Source organism: Solea senegalensis, linkage group LG19 (genome assembly GCF_019176455.1).
Source record: "Solea senegalensis isolate Sse05_10M linkage group LG19, IFAPA_SoseM_1, whole genome shotgun sequence".
Classification (NCBI taxonomy): domain Eukaryota; kingdom Metazoa; phylum Chordata; class Actinopteri; order Pleuronectiformes; family Soleidae; genus Solea; species Solea senegalensis.
The window spans coordinates 1,015,711-1,037,355 of NC_058038.1; the positions used below are offsets into that span (position 1 = coordinate 1,015,711).

The 21,645-nt window shown below is 42.4% G+C and overlaps 1 protein-coding gene across 1 annotated transcript; it reads right to left on the reverse strand.

Annotated features, from left to right (window-relative positions):
• Positions 1-1,242: 1,242 nt before the first annotated feature.
• wipi1 (WD repeat domain, phosphoinositide interacting 1) lies at positions 1,243-20,874 on the reverse strand. The gene is made up of 13 exons (XM_044051281.1): positions 20,497-20,874; positions 15,626-15,708; positions 14,793-14,959; positions 13,041-13,137; positions 12,676-12,773; positions 8,859-8,951; positions 8,190-8,260; positions 7,951-8,058; positions 7,670-7,834; positions 5,692-5,799; positions 5,434-5,576; positions 4,914-5,014; positions 1,243-2,256 (listed from the first exon to the last, which is right to left on the reverse strand). The coding sequence occupies exons 1-13, from the start codon at positions 20,595-20,597 to the stop codon at positions 2,206-2,208; spliced, it is 1,386 nt and encodes a 461-aa protein (XP_043907216.1). The 5' UTR covers positions 20,598-20,874; the 3' UTR covers positions 1,243-2,205.
• Positions 20,875-21,645: the final 771 nt, after the last annotated feature.

Sequence of the window (21,645 nt, forward strand, 5' to 3'; positions counted from 1 at the left end):
TCTATGTCCTGAATTGCATAATCTTGTGCAATTCAATCCGTGTGCAACATAATCTGAGATGTATGATAACCATCGTTATGTGTAAAATATCCGGATGAATAACTTATATATATTGGGATAGTAGAGCAGAGGCTTGGGCTTCAGGAGCCCCTGGGCCCCTGGGCCTGGGAGGTCCTTGCAGTAAACCATCAGAATGATGTATGGGTGACATACATCAGTTAAAGTGTTGGGCTGGTTGAGAAGTGTTTGTGTTTACAGTGACATGGCCACGCCTCGTGTACCTGAGCAGTCATGTCATATATTGTACGTGTTTTGGATGTTGATTACTTAAGTTGAAATGCTCGTGGTATAATCCAAGTGGTCATTTGGATTATAACTGGATTATACGTTTCTTTAAATATTTGGCAGTATAGATATGTAATGTTGAATATTTGATCTGGATCAATATATCAATTCAGAAAACAAGACTGATTCTTTGCATAGGTTCATTCTTACTCCACTGTGTTTATTTTATACTTGTCATTATTCATTTGAATTATTTTATTCATATTATCTCTTTGACTTTTTTGGTTTTGTGCAATTAGCAAATTCTTTTTTGCACCTTTACAAATGATAAACAAACATACAGTACATACACACCATCAGGAGTCAATACATGTCAATACAGTAAAATACAATAGAGAATACAATAGAAAAAACATTTGTAAACTAAAATATTATTGACAAGAGAAATAAAATGTTGCTACAGTAATGCAAATAATTAAAACATAATAATACAGCTACTAAAACTGTGGTTATACTGCATTTAATGCTCCAGCATGCACCTCATATTTTCATCAAGCACTCCTTTATGACTCCCTGATTTTTATCTTTTAAAAATGTGACGTATCCTCCCAGTTCACAGCTGATGTTTACAGGTACAGTTGGTGCTATAATGAATGAAGAAGTGTAGCTTTAAGGAGCCTGTCCATGTTTTTTTGAAGCATGGCTGTATGAGGCACCGACAGCACTGACAGCGCATGAACTGCCAGTGATCCCCTGATCCATATGTCGCTGTTACTAAATCATTAAACGCTAAATCATGACACGTTTCAGTCAACAAAAGATACTAGAAGATGTTAGCGATGTTAGCGAACATCGATTTCTTTCAATATTTAGTCCATATTAAAATAACTAAACACTGGACTCATGTTACGCTTATTGCCACCTTATATATTTAGATCGTCGTTATAATTTCCAAAAAAATATTTAAACATAGTTTATTTTATTCTGTGTCCTGTGATTATGCACAAATGTGGCAAGAGGTCAGTGAATATCACTAAAGATCAGTCAAACCAATATGTCCCGTTCTTGTTTGACGGTAAAAGAACAGGTGGACGTCAGTTAGTGCACGTCAAGCAAAAACCAGCCAGTGCTGAAAATAAAAAAGATGGGGGACGGTGAGGACACAAGGAAAAACAGATCTGAGTCACTTAACACAGAAAAGCATAATGAATCAACGTCAAAGACGTCCGACACATTTATCCTCTGGCATCGCGTCGCTTTGGTGACCGCGACAAAATCACTACTTAAATAGCAGCGATGGCTACGATCTAGTAGTTGTTTAAAATGGAAGCAACGGCCAAATCAAAAGGCAGCTGCTCCTCCTCTGTTGCACTAAGACCACGTCTCTACACCGGGGAAATAAAACCCTGTTTGTGATTGGTTCCCTTTTTTCTGGAGATTCTGTCGTTGGCCAGAAGTTTCTACAGAGTGAAATCAAATCGCTAGCAACTTACAAACTTGATTTTCAAATCAGAAAAGTGATTTAGCCACAAGAGCAAAGAGTGAAGATCCATTCAAACAGACATACAAGTCTTTTGTTAAGTGACTAAAACCTCGAGCATTACACACAGTTTTGGATGTTTCTATCTTGGACGAGGTGGCGGTCAAGTGTCGTCACCCTTAAGAATCAAAACTTTGCAGTTGGAAGTTGAGAAGCGTTATTTCCTTGTGTCCCCACTGACAGATCAGAGCGTCTGTGTCTCAGCGCAACCTCAACATCTACGCTTTAAAAAAAACAGAACCATCTCCTTAACACAGTCATCACGTAACAGGAGAACCAAGCTGTGGTCCCGGTGTGTTGCTTCCCATGTACGTACGAGAACGTTAATGCTGATCAAAAACAACATGTCTGTCTGTCCGTCTGTCTGTCCTTGTACCCACTCATGAGCGCCTCCCGGTGCCGACTCCAGTCCCGTCACGGCACCAATTAATCTACCAAAACACATGAACACACCCGTTAGTTTGGTCAAATGTTTGTGGAGCAGCAGCAGCAGCAGCAGCTGGAGGGAAACGACAGCACAACAACACAGTCAAAGCCTTTAAAAGCCTTTAGTCCAATGACCTTTCAAAATGTCAAAACATGTCCTCAGAGGGCGTTACGCCACATTTACACTGTCCTTTGTCTTTTGATGAGTATAACGGAAGATTATTAGATCATTAGCTTTAGCATTGTGAGAACCAGATCTGAGCTCTAACTGTTGCATCCTCTGCATCGTCCTGCTGCAGCACCAAACTGTTTCCGTTATGGTTGGGTTCAGTTGGGTTTGGAATGGTAAAGCCCTGGGTCAGGCTGAGAACAGTCAGGTGGGGTGTGGGCGGGGCCTGATGGCACCAGTGTGAGGACAACACATAATGACAGACAACAATGGAGGACGACGTCCAGAGCTCTTTTTTCCTGCTTTGTATTTTTAAAAAAGCTGGACTTTAATTCTAGGCTTAAATACATGGGCTTAGTTAACTCTCTGCTATCACTTATTATTTCTGTTAATGTGCTGGATCGTCAGGTGGGACACAATGGAACATGGAGGGTCGACACAAACTTATTTTGAGATTAACCAATTTTATGGATCGTTGCAGGTTTTATAATTTCAAAGATGGATGTGTTCAGATTTGACACACAAACACACACACACACACACACGCAGTTTCCAGGGTCTATGTAAAAGTGAGATAAGGATTCTGTCATGGCACGGTTCACATTGGCACAGTTAAGAACGGTTTGGAACAGTAAAGCTCCTCGACTGAGAACAGTTCCCATACTCGGTGGGCGGGATGTGGGCGGTGCCTCACGTCACAGTGATGTCGTACCGGTGCGACGATAACAAACAATGACAGTGAACGCAACACAGACATTGACGGTTTTCTGTCACCCAATCAGCTGACTGTCGTGGGTGGAGTCGGTCTAGCTCCACCCTGACTGTACCGTACCATTTTACTCTGGTACCCCAAAGGAAGGGTGCCAAAAACAGTTCCATCATTTTCTATTCTATAGAAACGCACTGTACAAAACGGAACCGTTCCACTTGCTGTTCAGTACTGTGCTAAAGTCTAAGGCCACCATGAGATTTGTTTCTCCATAACTTTATTGGAACACATCCAGAAGATACAGGAAACATGTATGTATGTATGTTTCTTAGAGAACAAACATGTGTCAAGTGTTTAGTGTGACCTGTACACTCTCACATACACATGTTGTAGATATGACACCAACTGTCAGTGACATCGTTCGATCGCAGAGTTAAATAAATACAACAAAGCTGGTGGTGCCCTGAGACTTTTGCACAGAACTGTAGAATGAGGCAGGATTAGCCTCTTGTTTTGAAAATCTGACACTGTGTTTACATATTCAACAGCTGCAGATAATCCTCGCTGCTCTCAGGCTCTGATAATGTGGCGCTCTAAATAAACAACAACAACAACAACAACAGCAGTTTTAGAAGAAGACTTGAAACATTCACACAATGTAACATTTTCCAACTCTTTTCCTCATTGCTGTTTTAAATGTTTTTGTTTTACACATTCTATCTTGGTTTTAACCCCTTTAATGAATGTTATGCTCTAAACACTTATAAATATAATGTATTATTATTATTATTGTTCATTATTATTACATTATTTGAAAACAGTTGACTTAAAAGGCCATTGTTATTGTCACTTTAGCGCTCCCCATTTAAGAACCAGTGTGTACGTTTTACTGACATCTTGTGGTGAGGTTGCAGAAAACACGCTCGCCTCATTGACCAGCAGCTAAAATAAAAACATGTCCCTCTTTGTTCAACATGAAGGACGCATTACAAAAACAACTTCTAATGCAGCTATTTTTCTTTCAAAGCATAACATGATAATTATTCGTTTTGGACGATAATTTAACATTTTTAAAAATGATAAACATTATACATTGTGGCTGTTATTTTTGTATGACACGAGTATAAAAAATATTATGTTACTTTGACTACAGAGGAGAATACATAAGCTCGGCAGTTACGTGCAGGGAAAAACATAATAGAACAACGGTATCAGTATCGGTTATCGGCAAATCTGCAAAAATATCCTGCATCACGAATATACTGTGTCACATTTATATCAACAGATCTTTGTAAATCCCATATAATGGTCCTTAAAATCGATTGCAGTAAAAATCAGCAATTCAGTTATCGTCATAGACAGCAGCCTAAAAATGATCTTCTCTAAACGTGATCACTATCAGCCCCACAAGCAGATATGTAGAATCTGGCATTATTTTAGGTTTGTGGTGTCTGAGCAGGCTTTGGTCTGCATTCATGTACAGAAAGCTGTGAACAGTCAAACACGCGCTTTGCTCGCAGTGTAAATGTAACTTCATTGTCGCATGACAAATTGTCAACAATTTATATCTATTGTGTATTTATTATAGTATCTGACGTGATATTTTATTTCAAAGACCAACGTTAATATTGTATCTTTCATGAATTGTGCTGAACAGCCAGATAGCTCGCTGCCTCAGTCTATTAAGTTTGAACGAGGGGTTTCATTATTTAATTATTGAATTATGTTACACCCGTCGTAGACAAACGAGCTGTTGCTAACAGTTAGCACTTCTGAATGCTCACAGGAGGAAACTCATTCTCGTCGTCCAGACACACAGGGCCAGCAGCAAACTCGTGTTCTGGAATGACTTCGCCTTTCTTTGCTCCTCCATCCTCAGAATAACCTGAGCAGAGACAGAGCACAGAGACACATCGTGAGAACAGAAGAGACGTTTCACACCTTCACACCTAAAGCTGGAGGAGACACTTCAGAAATGGTTTAGCATGTTTCACTGATGTCTGAAATTGATCTCAACTGAAAACATTTCTCTTGAGTCAAAATGAAACCCTGTGGTGAGCTGATGCAAACATGCAGATGAACTTGAAATGCAGTTTTCTTTCTTAAATGTCTTCAACATTTCGGAGAATAAAAGAAAAACAGATGCCACACACTGAACCAAGCCAGAAGTAAGTGGAGAACATGGATCAGCCAGAGCTTTTTGGGATGTGACTGACCCTGATGAACCTCCTCAGACCAGATGCTTTCATGACACCTTTTATGATGGATTCATGTCTGCAGTAAGCATTTGACGACATCACTGACCAGTAAGTGTGGCAGTGACTGGTCCAGAGGCTGGTAAGGCAGCCGTGGCAGCATAGGATGGACAGGTTTGTGCTTGACCTGTGATTTCTGATCCCTCCCACTCTGGTCCTTCATCCTGGTCGTCATCATCAACTCCAAAGAGCCTCAGAGGAGAAGAGTCAGACGCAAGGAAGGAAGGAAGGACATAGGAAGACAAGCGGTAAATCAACTGAACACTTAAGGACAGCATATGGGATCCCAGCTCTGTGAAAGGCTCACCTGTGTTTGTGGACCAACACGCACTCGCCTCCATCCAGTGGATCCACATCATAGATGAACAGCTGGCCGCTGACCGTGGCCACGAGCAGCCGAGGAAGCTTCTGGATCCTGAAACATGAGATAACCTTTCCATTACAGCTGTGTGAAGGAATTAGCCTCTTATGTCAGAAAGAAGAAGAAGGAATCCATCAGTCAACTCACATCTACTGTACGCCCTCAGCTGGAATCATTCTGAATGACTCTACTGGTTTTTAAAGATACTGTAGCCTGGTTAAAGACAGAGTGCATAAATATGAGTCTGAAAAGGGGGAGGTCACCTCTGACGTATGCAGAGTGACAGACGACAAACGTGCCTGTCGTCATTTTCTAGAAACAGCTGAAGTGACAGACAGTTTCGGTGGTCGCCATGTTGGATGTACGTCAGCTCTCTGTCATCATCTCATCATCATCACATTAATCCAATCTCCAGGGCACCAGGAGTTTGTGTGCTGGCAGACTGAGGAGGGTTCACCCAGTAACATTTATGTTATTGTGAGTAACTCAGATCAGTCGCATCAGACTTGGGTTTGGACAGAAAAACACAGCCTGATCCATAATCCAAAACCATGATCAGAACCAATCTCTTTTAAGCCTGGGTCATACTTTCAATGCTCACAGAGGTCCACTAATGTCCATGTGATGTAAATGTATGTGTGGATGTGAGAGTCCATACAAGCTCCTGACAATTAGTAGCTGCTACAGGAGGAGAATGAGTAGACTGACACACACAGAGAACAGGATCCAGGTCTAAGACGGTGAGACAAAAACAGAAGAAGTCCTCTCCACACTGTCTGTGTTTCCTGTGCATTTGTGCTGCTGTTCCATTCACACTAACATGTAATCCCATTTTCCATTCAATTGTACATATTATTCTACTTGACACATGCACAGTCATCGTGGACAGCCAGAACTGTGCTAATGCCAGACCACATTTCAGTACCTGTAGTCACCTCCCGTTTTCAAGAGGCGTGACCAGCGGACTTACATCAAAATCGGATAGACCGACAACCCATCAGACCAATGAACCAGCTGACCAATCTTCTGAAACCAAACCGATGACATGTTTGGCTGGGATCACCCAAATTCACAAATTTTTGAGGTGCGTGTGGATATAGTGTAGATATAGAGTGGATATAGTGTGGATATAGTGTGGATATAGAGTGGATATAGAGTGGATATAGTGTGGGTATAGTGTGGATATAGAGTGGATATAGAGTGGATGTAGAGTGGATATAGTGTGGATAGAGTGGATATAGTGTGGATATAGTGTGTGGTGTGGATATAGTGTGGATGTAGGATATAGTGTGGATATAGTGGATATAGTGTGATATAGTGTGGATGATATAGGATATAGAGTGGATATAGTGTGGCTATAGTGTTGATATAGTGTGGATATAGTGTGGATGTAGAGTGGATGTAGAGTGGATATAGTGTGGATATAGTGTGGATATAGAGTGGATATAGTGTGGATATAGAGTGGATATAGTGGATATAGAGTGGATATAGTGTGGCTAGAGTGGATATAGTGTGGATATAGAGTGGATATAGTGTGGCTATAGTGTGGATATAGTGTGGATATAGTGTGGATGTAGAGTGGATGTAGAGTGGATGTAGATGTAGGATATAGTGTGGATATAGAGTGGATATAGTGTGGATATAGTGTGGATATAGTGTGGATATAGAGTGGATATAGTGTGGATATAGAGTGGATATAGTGTGGCTATAGTGTGGATATAGAGTGGATATAGAGTGGATATAGTGAATATGGTGTGGATATAGAGTAGATATAGTGTGGATATAGTGTGGATATAGTGTGGTATAGAGTGGATATGTGGATATAGAGTGGATATAGTGTGGATATAGAGTGGATGTAGAGGGGATATAGTGTGGATATAGAGTGGATATAGTGTAGATTTGTAAAGAGCACAGAGATACTCACATAGCCAAGGTGCACACGTTCCTCTGGTCTGACGAGAGGAGGTGGACTGTGGCAAAGGCCCGGTCCTGGCTCATCATGCCAGACACCTGAGCAGGGAGGTAGCTACTGGCTGCGGAAAACACCTTCCCCACATAGGCTGTCCAGGTGGCAGCCTCCTCTGCTCCACTGTACAGTACATGTCCACAGGGTAACAAGTTCATGCTACAGCTGCAGTGTTTTCTATAACGTGTAAAACGTGTAAAACGTGTTAAACATGTTGCAGTGTGTGTTTGTATGTGTACCTTGGTGCCTGTTGTTCCAGTTTAAATATGTGTACTGTCTCCGTGTTGCTGGAAGCACAGAGGAACTGACCATCGGGGCTGAAGGATAGTGATCGTATACTGACGTACCTACAGACGGATAAGTCAGATATAAAGCAGAGAAAGCACAAAGCTTCTGCACCCACATCTGCTCCATTTCCCACAGCGCCCATATAGATGAAGATCAAACACACACACACACACACAAGGTCAAGTCTGACCTCTTCATGCCTCGGCGGAACTCAAAGAGACGCGTGCCCTCAGGAATGGAGAAGACTCGGATGACGGTGCCCTGTGGAGACAGTTGGACTTTGGTTTACAAGAGCTTCAGATGTAGCCTACTCCTCCATCCTCAGGTCAGGAGGTCAGGAGGTCAGGAGGTCGTCACAATCACAAGGATTCATTCTCTGACGACCATGAATATCATTATGTCACCAAAGTGTCTCCTGCTTTATCCTCCTATTGAGCGTCGCGGTGGGCTGGAGCTAATCCCAGCTGATGGATGAAAGGTGGTGTTCACCCCGGACAGGTTGGCAACATACAGAGACACTCACCTACGGTCAATTTAGATTAGATTAACTGGAGCTATGGAGCTCAGCTGGAGAGAACCCAGTGATCTGTGGTGAATCTAAAGCCTGGGTCAGACTCTATATACACTCATGTGTACGGAGGTGTGCGCAGGCCTGATACACCTGCACCTGCACCTGCAGTGACTGCACACACAGACTCTTAACACTGCGTGACCGGTTGTCCAGTGGCACACTCTTGTTTTGTCAAAGGAGACTAAATAAACGGTAACAAGGACATTTGTGTGAGGAGATCCACTGATACTGACACATGAACAACCCATCGCTCAGAGAAATGGAGCTTTAGTCCAAGCCTGGACTTACCCTCTCTGAGGCGCTGGCGAGTTTGGTGGCCGAGGCGTTGAAGGTGAGAGCTGCCACAGGACTGTCATGAGCTGGAATCATTGTCACTGTGTTCTGAAAAGACACAGAGGTTGAGACAGGAGACTATTCCACGTTATTGTCATGTTTACTTCACACAGTCAAGTCTCTGTAGACGTGTTCATGTCGAGGCCTGACATATTTCATTCCTTGGTGCTGTCCACAGACGAGAGACAGGGAGGTTGTCCTAGCCGCTACTGTACCTTTGTCTAATCTCCTGATAATGTTCAAGTGAAACTACAACATCCACACTGAGATGTTTCTATTTGCTGATCTGCACCCTGCATCTTAGAAGCTGTTAATAGAGCTAAATAATAATAAGCTCATAAAGGGTGTTCATCTCAATTCACTAAGGATACGTTTGACAATTTGATGCAATACAATTATTAGTTTCATGTAGAAAATCATTTTCAACTGCAGATCAGAACAAACCAAATCTATAAAAGTAGTACTGTTTCACATTCAATAGATATTTCTCTTAATTTTGCACTTCTCCAACACTGACGTCACACACAGTTCTCAGTTCTTCAGGTCATGGTCACTTAGCTGAAGATGTTCATTCATCCAAGAGGCTTCTTCTGTTCTGACTGACCGGTGGTATTTAGTGTCTGATTATCTGACGTTGAGTGCTTAAGTCAGACTCAGGTGGTTATATTCACAGTCACAGTCCGACGGTGTAATAGTGCTGCTATGTTGTGTGTTTGTCATTGAGTTAGTGTGGAGCATGAGAAACTGGCTACCACACACAGTGAGGCATTCATGTGTGATGTTCAGTGCCAGTTGGAATAATTAAAGGCCAAAACATCCTCCAGATGAAGCCAGTGTGTTCATAATCTGCCAGTAAAAAGTTTGGCTATTATTAGATCAAAGTCCCTGGAGAAACCACGTCCCCTGTACTTCCTGACCGCGGTCCAGCAGCAGGAGAGTCCAGCACTCCAGGAAGATGCTATCAACTGTTGTGACGACACCATGAGGAACAGGAAACAGAATCATACAGTCTTGGATGTATCTGTATTTATCTTTTTCTTTTAGAACTGATTACCAATGTGCATGGAGGAGGTCGGACAGTTAATGTCATGACATCAACAGGAAAAGCTCTGCACAATTCACAGTGAGTGGGTGAGTGAGTGGGTGAGTGGGTGAGTGTGCTGCTTCCTCCTCCTGTCTGGAGCCTCTGACTCATGACCTGTGACAGATTATGAACCACAGACTGGAAAGAGGTCCCCGCCCCACACGCATGCCACCCTGACGGTGACGGTAGCTCAGTGGTAGAGCGAGTTGTAAGTTGAGGGTTCGATTCCCAGCGCTATGCTTGTTTACGGCGTGTCCTTGGGCAAGACACTTAACCCCACGTTGTGAATGGATATGAACGATGAGTGACACATAGATGTGTTGTATGAAAGTGTGTGTGAATGTGTGGTGAATGCAGAACTGTAGTGTAACGCTGCTTTGAATGGTCATCAAGACTAGAACAGCACTATATATTCTATAATAATATAACACTGACCGTTTAACATTTACCCCGATACACACAAACAACTCAGTAGCAGTACAAAGGTCGCACATAAGAAAAAAGATTATTGAAGGAATCTCATAGATTCTCCCAGTTAAGACCTAACAATAGATGAATGTGCTCCTGGCTAATAATAATGATGATGATAATGATAATAATAACAACAATAATAATAATGATAATGATAATAAGACTACTAATAATAATGATAATAATAATTATTATTATCATTATTATGATATAATACTACTACTAATAATAATAATAATAATAATAATAATAATAATAACAATTATAATAATAACAATGATGATGATAATAATAACAATGATGATGATAATGATAATAATGGTAATTATAATAATAATAATAATAATAATAATAATAATGAGATATCAGGGATGAATGTATATGATTGAGGGGCCATAGTAAGATTATGTACTGTAGGTAACCAGAGGTATTTGGCTTCAGTTCTCTGAGCATTTGTCTCCAAACAGGTTTAGAGCACGATGATGCTGGAAGAAGTCATGAGAAACTGCTTCTACTCGGATCACTTATCTTTTACTCACAGTTCAATGTACTGTGATCTCTCATTAGTACCAATGGTCAAAACAAATTCTGCTGACTGCAGTGACTTTTGTCCACAACAGTCCCCCATGCTGATGTCCGAGGGCCGGACTCTGCAGCAGCTCGAAATTCAAACTTAAAACTCAGCTTGTGCCGCATTCTTTTATTATTCAAGGCTTTGTACCAGTTACCATTCTCCCAGCAGACGTTAGGTCTCAGCCTTACAACACTAACATCCATGTTGACCTGCTGATGACATCAATGTCACCTGATACATACTTTCTTACACTACGCAGAAGAACAAGTGTTTATTCTTCCATTGTTACATTTGAGAAGAATTTGAGAAGTCATTTGAGAAGTCAGCAATTGTGCAACTAGACACACTGCAGTCGTGGTGGACTTGAGAGAAATGTTGATCTTACTCTGGCTGTTCATGGAGCATCCCTGTTTATCACCTGACCTTTGTTTTTATCATTCCGTTTAACAGTTCTAATCGGATCTACTTTCCCTTTTTTAAAAAGCTTTAAGTGGAGGATTTACAAACTCCTTCTCTGACTGGTTACATTGTTTCCACCTTATCACATGTCATTTTATCCCATAATTAATAGTGCTGTAACGTTGTGTACTTGGTCATTTTAATGGTGTCATAAAGTTCAGGTGGCGCCCCTCTACACCAGTTTATTTCCAGTCTCTACTGTAACACACAATAGCAAACTTGACAGTAGAATCGTCACTTTTGTGCAGCTTTAGCAAAGCTCGTCTTCTGTGATGAACAGAACACACGCTGAAAGGAAATCATACCAAAGGCTGGATGAGCTCCATTGTTAACTGTGTTGCATTCTTCTTCATGGGCTGGTACGATGTCACCAGCTGACTGCTCGCTCTATTTACACCAGTGCAGCTGTTAATGTTGGTGATAACAGAAAAGGTTCTGATCCCTGATGACTGACTGTTCTTCCCACAGTTCAAATACATGCAGATTACAGTTCTGTTTCCTTTTTCTTCAGATGGAATGCACCACAACAATCGCTCACCCCTGCCTTTCCCAAGAGCATCAGGAGACCACGGTGGTCTTTGCATATGTGGAAGTCATCAGGTGATGAGGTTATCTAAACTTCTGTAAACACTCTTTTACAACTCGTTCCACTTTCCCCTTCTTCATCACTGATCTATTCATATTTCCACTCTCCCACTCTCTCTGCCTTCTTTGTTGATCTATTCATCTGACCTGTTTAAATTCAGCAAGACATCCAATCCCCCATTTTACCCCGGACACAGGAGCAGTGGGCAGCACCATAGGCGCCGATCCCGTGGGAGCTCCGGTGCTAACCCACCGGGGGATAACCATCAAAAAAATAAATAAGTAAAACTGCATCTGTAAAATGAACTGCACCTATCTGAGTCACATTATCCAATGAAAAGAATTAGAGCTCTGTGCGTGAGCATGGTCACGTTGCTTAGTGACAGCCAATAGCCCATATCATTGGCTAACGGTTAAGAAGTAACAGTAGATTTTTACTTCATCTTTCCTTCTGTCTCCACTGGCAGCTGTTGCACACAGTCAGTACCTCATACAACCCTGAACTACACCTTTATCTACTGTAAACAACACAGAACGTACTGTATCAGCCACCTTCAATGACAGCAGACGACTCACTGACGTGTTCTGTCATCACTTACCAAATTGTTGGCGTCATACACGACGATCTCTCCAATGGTGACACTTCCAGGGTAGGCCAGGTAGGAGTTGGAATGATTGATGGACAGAGCACAGAGACCTGCAGGAGGACAAGTCATTTCAACCACTCAAGCACCAAGAATACATGCCATCCATCCATCATCCAACCATCCATCCATCCATCCGTCTATTATCTATCATCCACACACACACACGCTGCTCTTCCATCATCATGGACGTGTCTCCACGGCTTGTGTTTTTACAACAGTGAGGATAAAGCCGACATAGGACAGACGAAACAGCTTCCACTGAGCTGCATGTGTCCTCTCAGACGTGGTCCCACAGGACGAGACGGTTCACTTCTTACCTGAGGGGTTGGACGGAGTGTTAAGCAGAGTCTTGAGCAGCTTCATGTCTTTGATGTTGTGGATATAAATGGACTCTTCAAGGCACACCACCAGTCTCTGCAAGACACAGCAGCGCACGTATCAAGACACTGTAACGTTTGTAAAGGCAAACATGCAGTAAAGGTTTAATCACTAAATATAGATAAATAATAAAGAATACGTTTGTTCAGCTCAAACAGACAGACTCGCTCGAGACCCCTTTCAGACCTGGTTCTGTCCTGAGTGATCCGATCAAATGGGACAAGGTTTGATACAAAAGTACGTGGACGTGTCTCCTGTCAAAGCCTAATGACTCAAAGCAGTACAGTTTCTGTCATTCACTCATTCACTCACACATTCATACAGTGCATCTATTGGCACTTTTCCACTGTACAGTTCTAGCTCGGCTCAGCTCGGCTCTACTCTACAGGCACGTCTTTTTCCAAGACTTCACAGAACCTCCTCCAAGTGGGCGTGTTCGTCATAGCACAGCGTCGCTGAACTGCCATGACATTGATACACGACACAGACAGACGAGATGACGAGTCTATTGAATTAATATTTACTATTATTATTATTATTATTATCAATAATAACAACAATAATAATAACATTCATGAAAGAACAACGTGAGATTTTGAGCACAGCCAAATCTATTTTGTGAGCACAGAAATTTGATTTTGAAGTGAAATTATACGCGAGCAAAACATCATTTCATTTGAGCAAACAAAAATATATTCTGCGCTCAGTGCATGTATTTGCACGTTTGCAATTATTCATTTTAATGTGCAATAATAACCCTCTCACTCACTTTTAATCACTCATTTACCACTGTAACAGACATGCAGAGAACTTAAACTTAGATTAGTTTAGTTTTTACAGCGAACATCGCAGAAGCACTAAGAAAAATCAAGAGAGTTGTTCAACTACAGCTGGATAAAGACACATTTTTTATTCTTATTGACTAATAATACATCATTGATAAGTGATGAGGCAGAGGAGACACCACACACAGTCTGCTTAGTAAGAGGAATAACAAATCATCGCGGTGGGAATCCAAATATTTTTGAGGTAATATCCCGAAGCTTTCCAACATAAACTCACACAATCATCCTGTTTACACTCATGACTCAAGTGTTACCGCGGTGATCATCAACTCTGTATGACACACATGGAAAATAGTGACAACCTCACGTCCTTTGACGTCACATGTCCTCGTCGGTTTGAAGCAGCCGGTCACGTCTCTGACTCTAACATGTTTGGAACATAATATAAACATAATCAAGGTTTTGGAACTGAACTCCCAGCCCTCACTCTACCACTGAGACACTGTCGTCCCGACAACATGTGTACGTATGTGCTGAATAATTCCAGAGACAACGTCAGTCAAGCAGTAGTAACAAGGGACACATTAGTCCCCGAGTCTGTTGTAAAGGATTCTAAAGTGGAGTTCATTGAACCTGGTCTCTGGAGGTGAGGTAAGGACTACGCGTCCTCTCAGCTGTCCACTGCTGCGCTGCGTTCAGTGACAGTACCGACATGTATCAGTGTTGGTATCACTACGTCAGCAGCTGGGGAATAAAAGTCAGGTTTGTGTGACTGATGCACGAGCGGCTCAACACCTGATGATTTTCCAAAGGTCGTGTGTGTGTGTGTGTGTGTGTGTGTGTGTGAGCGTGTGTGTGTGTGTGTGTGTGTGTGTGTGTGTGTGTGTGTGTGAGGCGGTTGCTCACCTGTCTGTTGAGCTTGACAGCGAGGATGTCGTTGGGGTAGCTGTAGTTGCAGATCTCTGTCCCCTTCTTGAAGTGGTAGATGTTCATGCGCTGCGGCGCGGCGGTGCTCACCACGACGACCAGACTGCTGGAGAAGAGACGCTCCACGATGTAAACATCTGGAGACTCTGCTCGGATGACACGACGACACGAATGAAAGGTAACACAATTCAGTTTGGTACAGTAAGGTAGAGTTTGGAACGGTCACACAAATAACTGCTGGACGTCCTCCATTGTTGTCTATGTTGTATGACATCACACTACACGGTCATCAGGCAAGCCCCACCCACCGCTCTGTACCAAACCATCATGGAAACAGCATACGTCCCTAAAGCCTGGGCGGAGCTGGAGTTGGCTCCAGTGCCTCTGTGACACTCATGTGGAGGACGACGCGGTAGAAAATGAATGTGTCACGTAATATTCATTTAATGTGATCTTTGGGAAAAGTAACAGTTTCTTTCTTTCTCTCTTTCTTTCAGTAATAATCTCAGGTTTAAATAAACACACACACACACACACACTCATTGTGAGGAAACTCTGTTATTCTTCTTCTCTAACAGACATAAGACAGTGAGCGCTGTGATGTGGAGACTTCATGTTTACATGCACACACAGTTTCCTTCCTCACCCACTGCTTCCTGTTCAAGTCTATGAGTAATCTCAGTGGACCGGTACCAGCTGTTTTATGACTGACTCATGATCAAGGACAAATCTGTTTGATGATATTTTGACTGGAATTTGTTGTCAATTCAGGACAGAAGAACCCACAGTGTCAGGGTCACTGATCCACTCACCGCTCTCATGGACGCAGTCCAGTTTTTCCACCATGGTCAGAGAAAACAGCTTGTAGCCAGTCTTTGTTCCCACAGCCAGTGACCTGTAACACACACACACACACACACACACACACACACACGCAAACACACACATGCACGCACGCACGCACGCACACACACACACACACGGATCAGTACAGTGGAACAATCTGTGGCTGTAAATACTTGGGAAACATGACATGACATTGATGTCAGCTGTACACCATCGCCACCCAGTGGTGAAATGGTGTAATATGTGTCAAAGAAAGGATCAGATATGCTTTTCAGGTGTAACGGAGATGCAGCAGGTGATCACATGACCTCCGTGTGGTCAGGTGATTGTTTGACTGGAACAGGGGGTGTGGTTGCCAGTAAATCACTGAATCTGACAATTATTATCTGGATTGAATGAGAAATCGTTTGGTCCATAAAATGTCAGCAACTTTCGTCAACAACTATAAAAGGATTTATTTGTCATGTGAAGCAAAGAAACCAGAAAATATTCACTTTTAAGAAATAAACATTCAAAGTGAATCCTTGATTATAAAATGAGTATGTAATAGTAATGGTAGTTAATGGTCGTAGTTAGTAGTAATAGATTCTGTCATATTTATCACAGTAAATGTGTTTCATTGTTATCCACAAACATGTTTGTGTGAACAAAGAAAACACGTTATTACTAAGACTGGATTGACATCCATGTTTTCTTGTGACTTCTCTCTGGAACCCGGTGAAGTCAGAGATGATGTCACTCACAGCTCCAAGTTCTGATGGAAATCAAACACAAATTTAAGCCTCTTTCACACTAAAATGAGTGGGTAAATGCTGCAAGTTTAGCCAAGAAATAGGTTGAATACTTATGGCCCCTTTTCAATATGAAGTCGTAGCACTACTCGACTCAAGTCTACCCGGTCTCTCCATCAGTACCTGGTACCTATGGTCCGAACCACGGGGAGCCAGGGAACAGAACTGAACGATTCTGTGAGCGAATCTTTTTAAACAAACTGATTCCAGTGATTCAGTTACAACCATTTTGTGTCGCGTATAAAACGACCTCATGGCAGTGTCGGATATCAAGCGTCTGACAGTCTGTCCAACAGATACCACTAGTCTGAGTTAATCCAGCATGAGCTGAACATTTATGACAATAACAACCACGTATCATCACGGGCCATTTTATATGTTGTCAAACAGGCCAACCAACTCTCTTTCAACACCTCAAACTGATGAACGCTGACCTGTTTGTTCTCCTGTTGTTAATGAGCACCTCTGCACATTCCTGTCCGGTCTCACCCTGTGTGTTAACAGGAGGGAACCACGCAATAAATACTGTGTTTCTGTTTTCCTACTGTACAGCGTGAGAGTGTGACACCAGCAACCTATTCACCACTTTCTCTACAAGACTGAGTCGACTGCTGTTTTGGGAGAGAGAAAATAAAACATTTAAATAGAGGCAGCAGGTGATAATTACATGCAGGATAATGCTGACTCATGAGGAACAATCATGAGTCAGCATTATCCTGCTGTCTGAAAACACAATCCCTCTTGCATCAGCTACGTTGCTGTAACAACCGCGATTAAAGGGTTATTCCGGCAAACGGGAAACATTTCCAGACGTAGATTTTGTCCAACATGAACTGACCTTTAGGGCCTCAAGCTTGAAAAACACTGATAACGTCCAGAGGTGCTTCACTAATGCTCCATTAACAGTTTGGAGAGAATCTAGTCTACTAACAATTGAATTGATAACCAACTCATTGTTTCTGCTACAAATTAAACGCTTGTCACAACTTATTTATACTGTTGTGTTTCTTCTGTGTGAGCGAGGGGCTGCAAGCTACTGTCTTCTTTATTAGCTTTAAAGAGTCTTTATGAGTAACAGCTGATTCATGACTCTGCATATGTCTATGCTAAACACAGACTGCATGCATGAGTATGCTTCACGACTATACATTAGAATGGAGTGTGTGCACACACACACACACACACACACACTAGTGCGGACCTCATTTTAGTATGAATGGAACATCATTCAAGAGCAAACACAGAACATGGAATTATGGAGAGGCCTTTAAACCAGTGCAAACGTGTTATACCAAGTACTAGCTGAAAAGATATTGGACTCTCTAAGTCACACCATTAGGGCTGCAAATAATGGTTATTTTCCCGATTAATTGACTACTTGTTTGGTCCATAAAATGTTCAGAAAAAAGTTTATCAGTGTTTAACAAACCTGGAAATGATGATGTTCTGAAATGTCAAAGCAATTTAGTTTGAATGATTTCTTTGTTACATGGAGCAAAGAAACCAGAAAATATTCACATTTTAAGACCCTGAGAAATCTGATTATTTAATTATTGAAAAAACACTGATTTAGTAATGGACAGAATAATCGTTGCAGCCCTAAACACCATTCTCACCAACGTTAAAATACAGTGGTGTAAAGCGACAGACTTACACAGATTTATTTATTCCTGATAAGATCATTTGTTTTCTTATCATCCTCCTGTTCCTCACATATACTTCATACAGAGGACGCTCGCGTAACACTGGTGGTACCCCAGTTTGAGAACCATGGTTTTAATCTGAAATTTACAAAAATGTTTCCTGTGATGAACATTGACAACAACGTTTGTCATAACCAGAGATGTATAGTAACAAAGTAGAACTAAAAACCTACCTTTTTAGGAAAGCATACAGCTAATTTATTTCTTTTATTTCTTTTATTATCTTGTTTTTAAAAATGTAGCACTTTGAGGTTTGTTTTTCAAATGTAAAGTGCAATACAAATAAAATCTATTATTATTATTATTATTAACTACTTCACTACTGCACTTAAGTACTAAAATGCTGTATCTGTACTTTACTGGAGTATTTTTTACTTCCTCTTGTACTTCACTACATATTTTCGATACGTTTGATACTTTTACTGCGTTGTTACGAATCATTCCAAAGCCACACGATCACTGCCAGAGCTGTAGATGTGATGAAGCTAGCTCATCGTTGAGCCTTTCACTCTGCTGCTGCCTGCGTGGAGAACGCTTCATTTACCTGAACCAGAAACGCCACCTTCAACACCTTCAACACCTTCAGCTTCTTCTAATGATCGTGGTGTTGAGGAAGGAGACCACCCCCCGGCTCCATAGAGTCTATATATAGCGCGTTTCCACCGCTCTACTCGCTATGTTTTCATTAGTGGGCGTAAAAGACCGTTCATATGGAATGAAATGCTGACGCTGCCTCCTGAAAGACTGTGAAATAATGACCTTCAAAAATTCACCTTTGAATCTGAAGAAACATATCAAAGGAAGTTATAAATATAATACACAAATGGAAAAACCAGCTTGAGCTGTCAGTAAGTGCTAGCTACCCGCTGCTGCGTGTTCTCTTAGCAGCTAGCCTCTTCTTCCCTGACGCCCCCGGTACCGGAGGCAGACTCACTCTGTGTGACTTTGCTAAAGCTCTTAAAACCATTCTTATGTTCACCAAACACAGATTAAACTGATGGAACCAGCACGAGCCGAAAACACAGTAACAGTGTAAACATTGAAAAGCTGCACCGGAGAATCCGTGTAATTATGTAAAAAAGACGGTAGCATTTCTATCACTCTACGACCAAAACAACAACTCACTTTGAAGAAATACAACCAGACATGTTGTCTTACCTTTGCTGTTCACCAAAACACGCTGTTTTCAATGGGAAAAATGCTTCTAATGAAGAACTACACTTCCCAGCATGCTTTGGGGCCTGTTCCTGGTCTGATTGGTCATTCCAGAGCGACATTAGCTAGTTCTGATTGAAGAAGGGCGAATGTCCGTCAAACTGCGTCATTCGTATTTGTGTCCTGACGCGCTAAGGGAGGGAGGAGACGGAGCCTGATTCTATTGGTTTAGAGTCATGGTTCCCAACCTGGGGTCCAAGCCCCCCTGAGGGGGGCGCCAGAGATCACATGGGGGGGTGCAGAGCTTTGACTGCTCTGAGTTTGTGAGGTTAATATAATTATATTTGTGCATCCTAATCAAACGCTCTACTGGATAATTAGAAGTCCGTATTAGCCAAATAAAAAACTATAATTTCAACCTTTCACTTTAAAAAGCTATTTATCAACAACAGCTGATCATGTTCCTGTTGTGAAAGAGCAGTATCAAAAAAAGAAAACAAGACAATACCTTGGTTTTGATTAGATGGAAGCACAGTTTTATCTATACTTTGTTATTTTTGCATATGAACCTTTGACTTTTTTTTACTTTATTCTTTTTGTGTGCGACGGGTTCGGGTCCGGGGGGGGGGGCAGGGGGGCCTGGTTTGTCCTGGTCACAAGCAAAAAGGTTGGGAACCACTGGTTTAGAGGATTAAAACGAGCTGTCAATCACCCAGATAGGCCAACGTTAGCCAGAGCTGTGGCCCTGACGTTGTTTCTGACGCTCCAGAGAAAATATTTATGTCTAAATAAAGTTAAAAAACATAAATACGTCTGAAATTCTGAGCTAACTTCCGTCACGCCAGGGTCGCTGGATACAAGAACGACTGCTGAGGTTAGTGTGGATGTTCACTCCAGAATGTATGGACTCTCTATACAACTGTGAAGTCTCCGGGTTAGAACCAGGTGACTCCTGTGACGTCACTACGACGTCTACCGGGATATAAGTTTCTCCACAGGAACAGAAAGGTGTTGTACATGCTGCCTACGTCATCAGAGTGTCCCGTTACCTGGAAGTAAAGGTGTCGTTTCACACACTGTTGTGTTGGGAGTGTGTCACATTACAGACTTTGGCGCTAAAAGCCAGGTGTGCTGATAATGAAGCAGGGCTGAGACTGTGTGGCTGACTACGGAGGCCGGTGAGCTTACGTGGAGTCCTGGTTGAAAGAGGCGCAGCCGAAACTGAGCCCCGGCCCGTCCGCTCCTCTCGGCCCGGCAGCTCCCTCTGCAGCTCCCTCTGCGACCTCCATCCCGATACCCAGCGACCTCCTCCCCTCCCTCCGCCCTGGACTGGAGGCCTGGGATCGGCTGCACCTCTTCGCTCGATGTCGGCGGGCGACTCCAATGTGGAAGAATAAAGGATCAGCTGATGTGGAAGAGAGGAAGAGAGGAAGAGGAGGAGGGCGGTGAGTTTTCTCCGCTGGATGTGGATGAAGAGCGGGGCTTTCTTCGGAAACGTCTGTCGGTCCAGAGCCCGCGGGGGGAAAAAAACAAGCACAACAAGAACAGCTGACAGGAGACGTCACGTGTCCGCCTCTGACGTCTGATGATTGGCTGAGAGCGAGGCCATGTTGTCGCTGTCTGCTGCTCTGATTGGTCAGACGCACCGCTGTGTTGTGATTGGCTGAGCGGCCTGTGTTTGTGTCCGCTCATTCATGGATGTAGTAACATTCTTTTCTTTTTTACAAGCTAAATCTGTTGGAAACAGTGACGGACACAGACATTTCAGGGGCGTATGTGGACAAAGGGGGCACCCCAAACCCTAACTGAAGAAACAACAGTTACAGTAGTGTAGTTACACATTTAGCTCTTACTTACATGTGATATCAACAAATGCCACTATACAAACACTGCTAACACTGCTAACACAGCTAACACTGCTAACACTGCTAACACTATCATTAAAATCACTTCTGTATTTGTTTCACAGTAAATCAGTCAATGCTACACAGTGTTCTGTAGAAAGGTTGACGGCTGTTTGAACACAGCACCAGACAAAACACAGCAGGACAAAACAAACAGCGATGAGGGGAAGAGGAGGCGGCCTGAAAGCAGCAGCTAACTAGCATGGCTAGCACTAGCATTCCTTCCTTGCTGTGCATTCATGTAAGCTCTGCGCCGTCTGCAGGGCAAGCCTGAGCATGTGGTTACTGTGTTAATGTGTGAACTTTCCTTCATTTTAACCACATTCTAACTTGAACCTCACACACTCTTACACACTCACAAGCACCTGAGCATTATACACAGTTAACAGACCATAATCTGCTCAGTAGAAGCATCAACAGTTTGAGTCACATA

Coding starts and splice junctions, on each gene's coding strand:
- wipi1 (XM_044051281.1), bottom strand. CDS start 20,597: ATGGAGGTCGCAGAGGGAGCTGCAGAGGGAGCTGCCGGGCCGAGAGGA. Junction 15,709..20,496: donor TCTTTCAACCAGGACTCCAC/GTAAGCTCACCG, acceptor TGTGTGTTACAG/GTCACTGGCTGTGGGAACAA. Junction 2,257..4,913: donor ACGAGAATGAGTTTCCTCCT/GTGAGCATTCAG, acceptor GTGTTTTGGTAG/ATTAATTGGTGCCGTGACGG.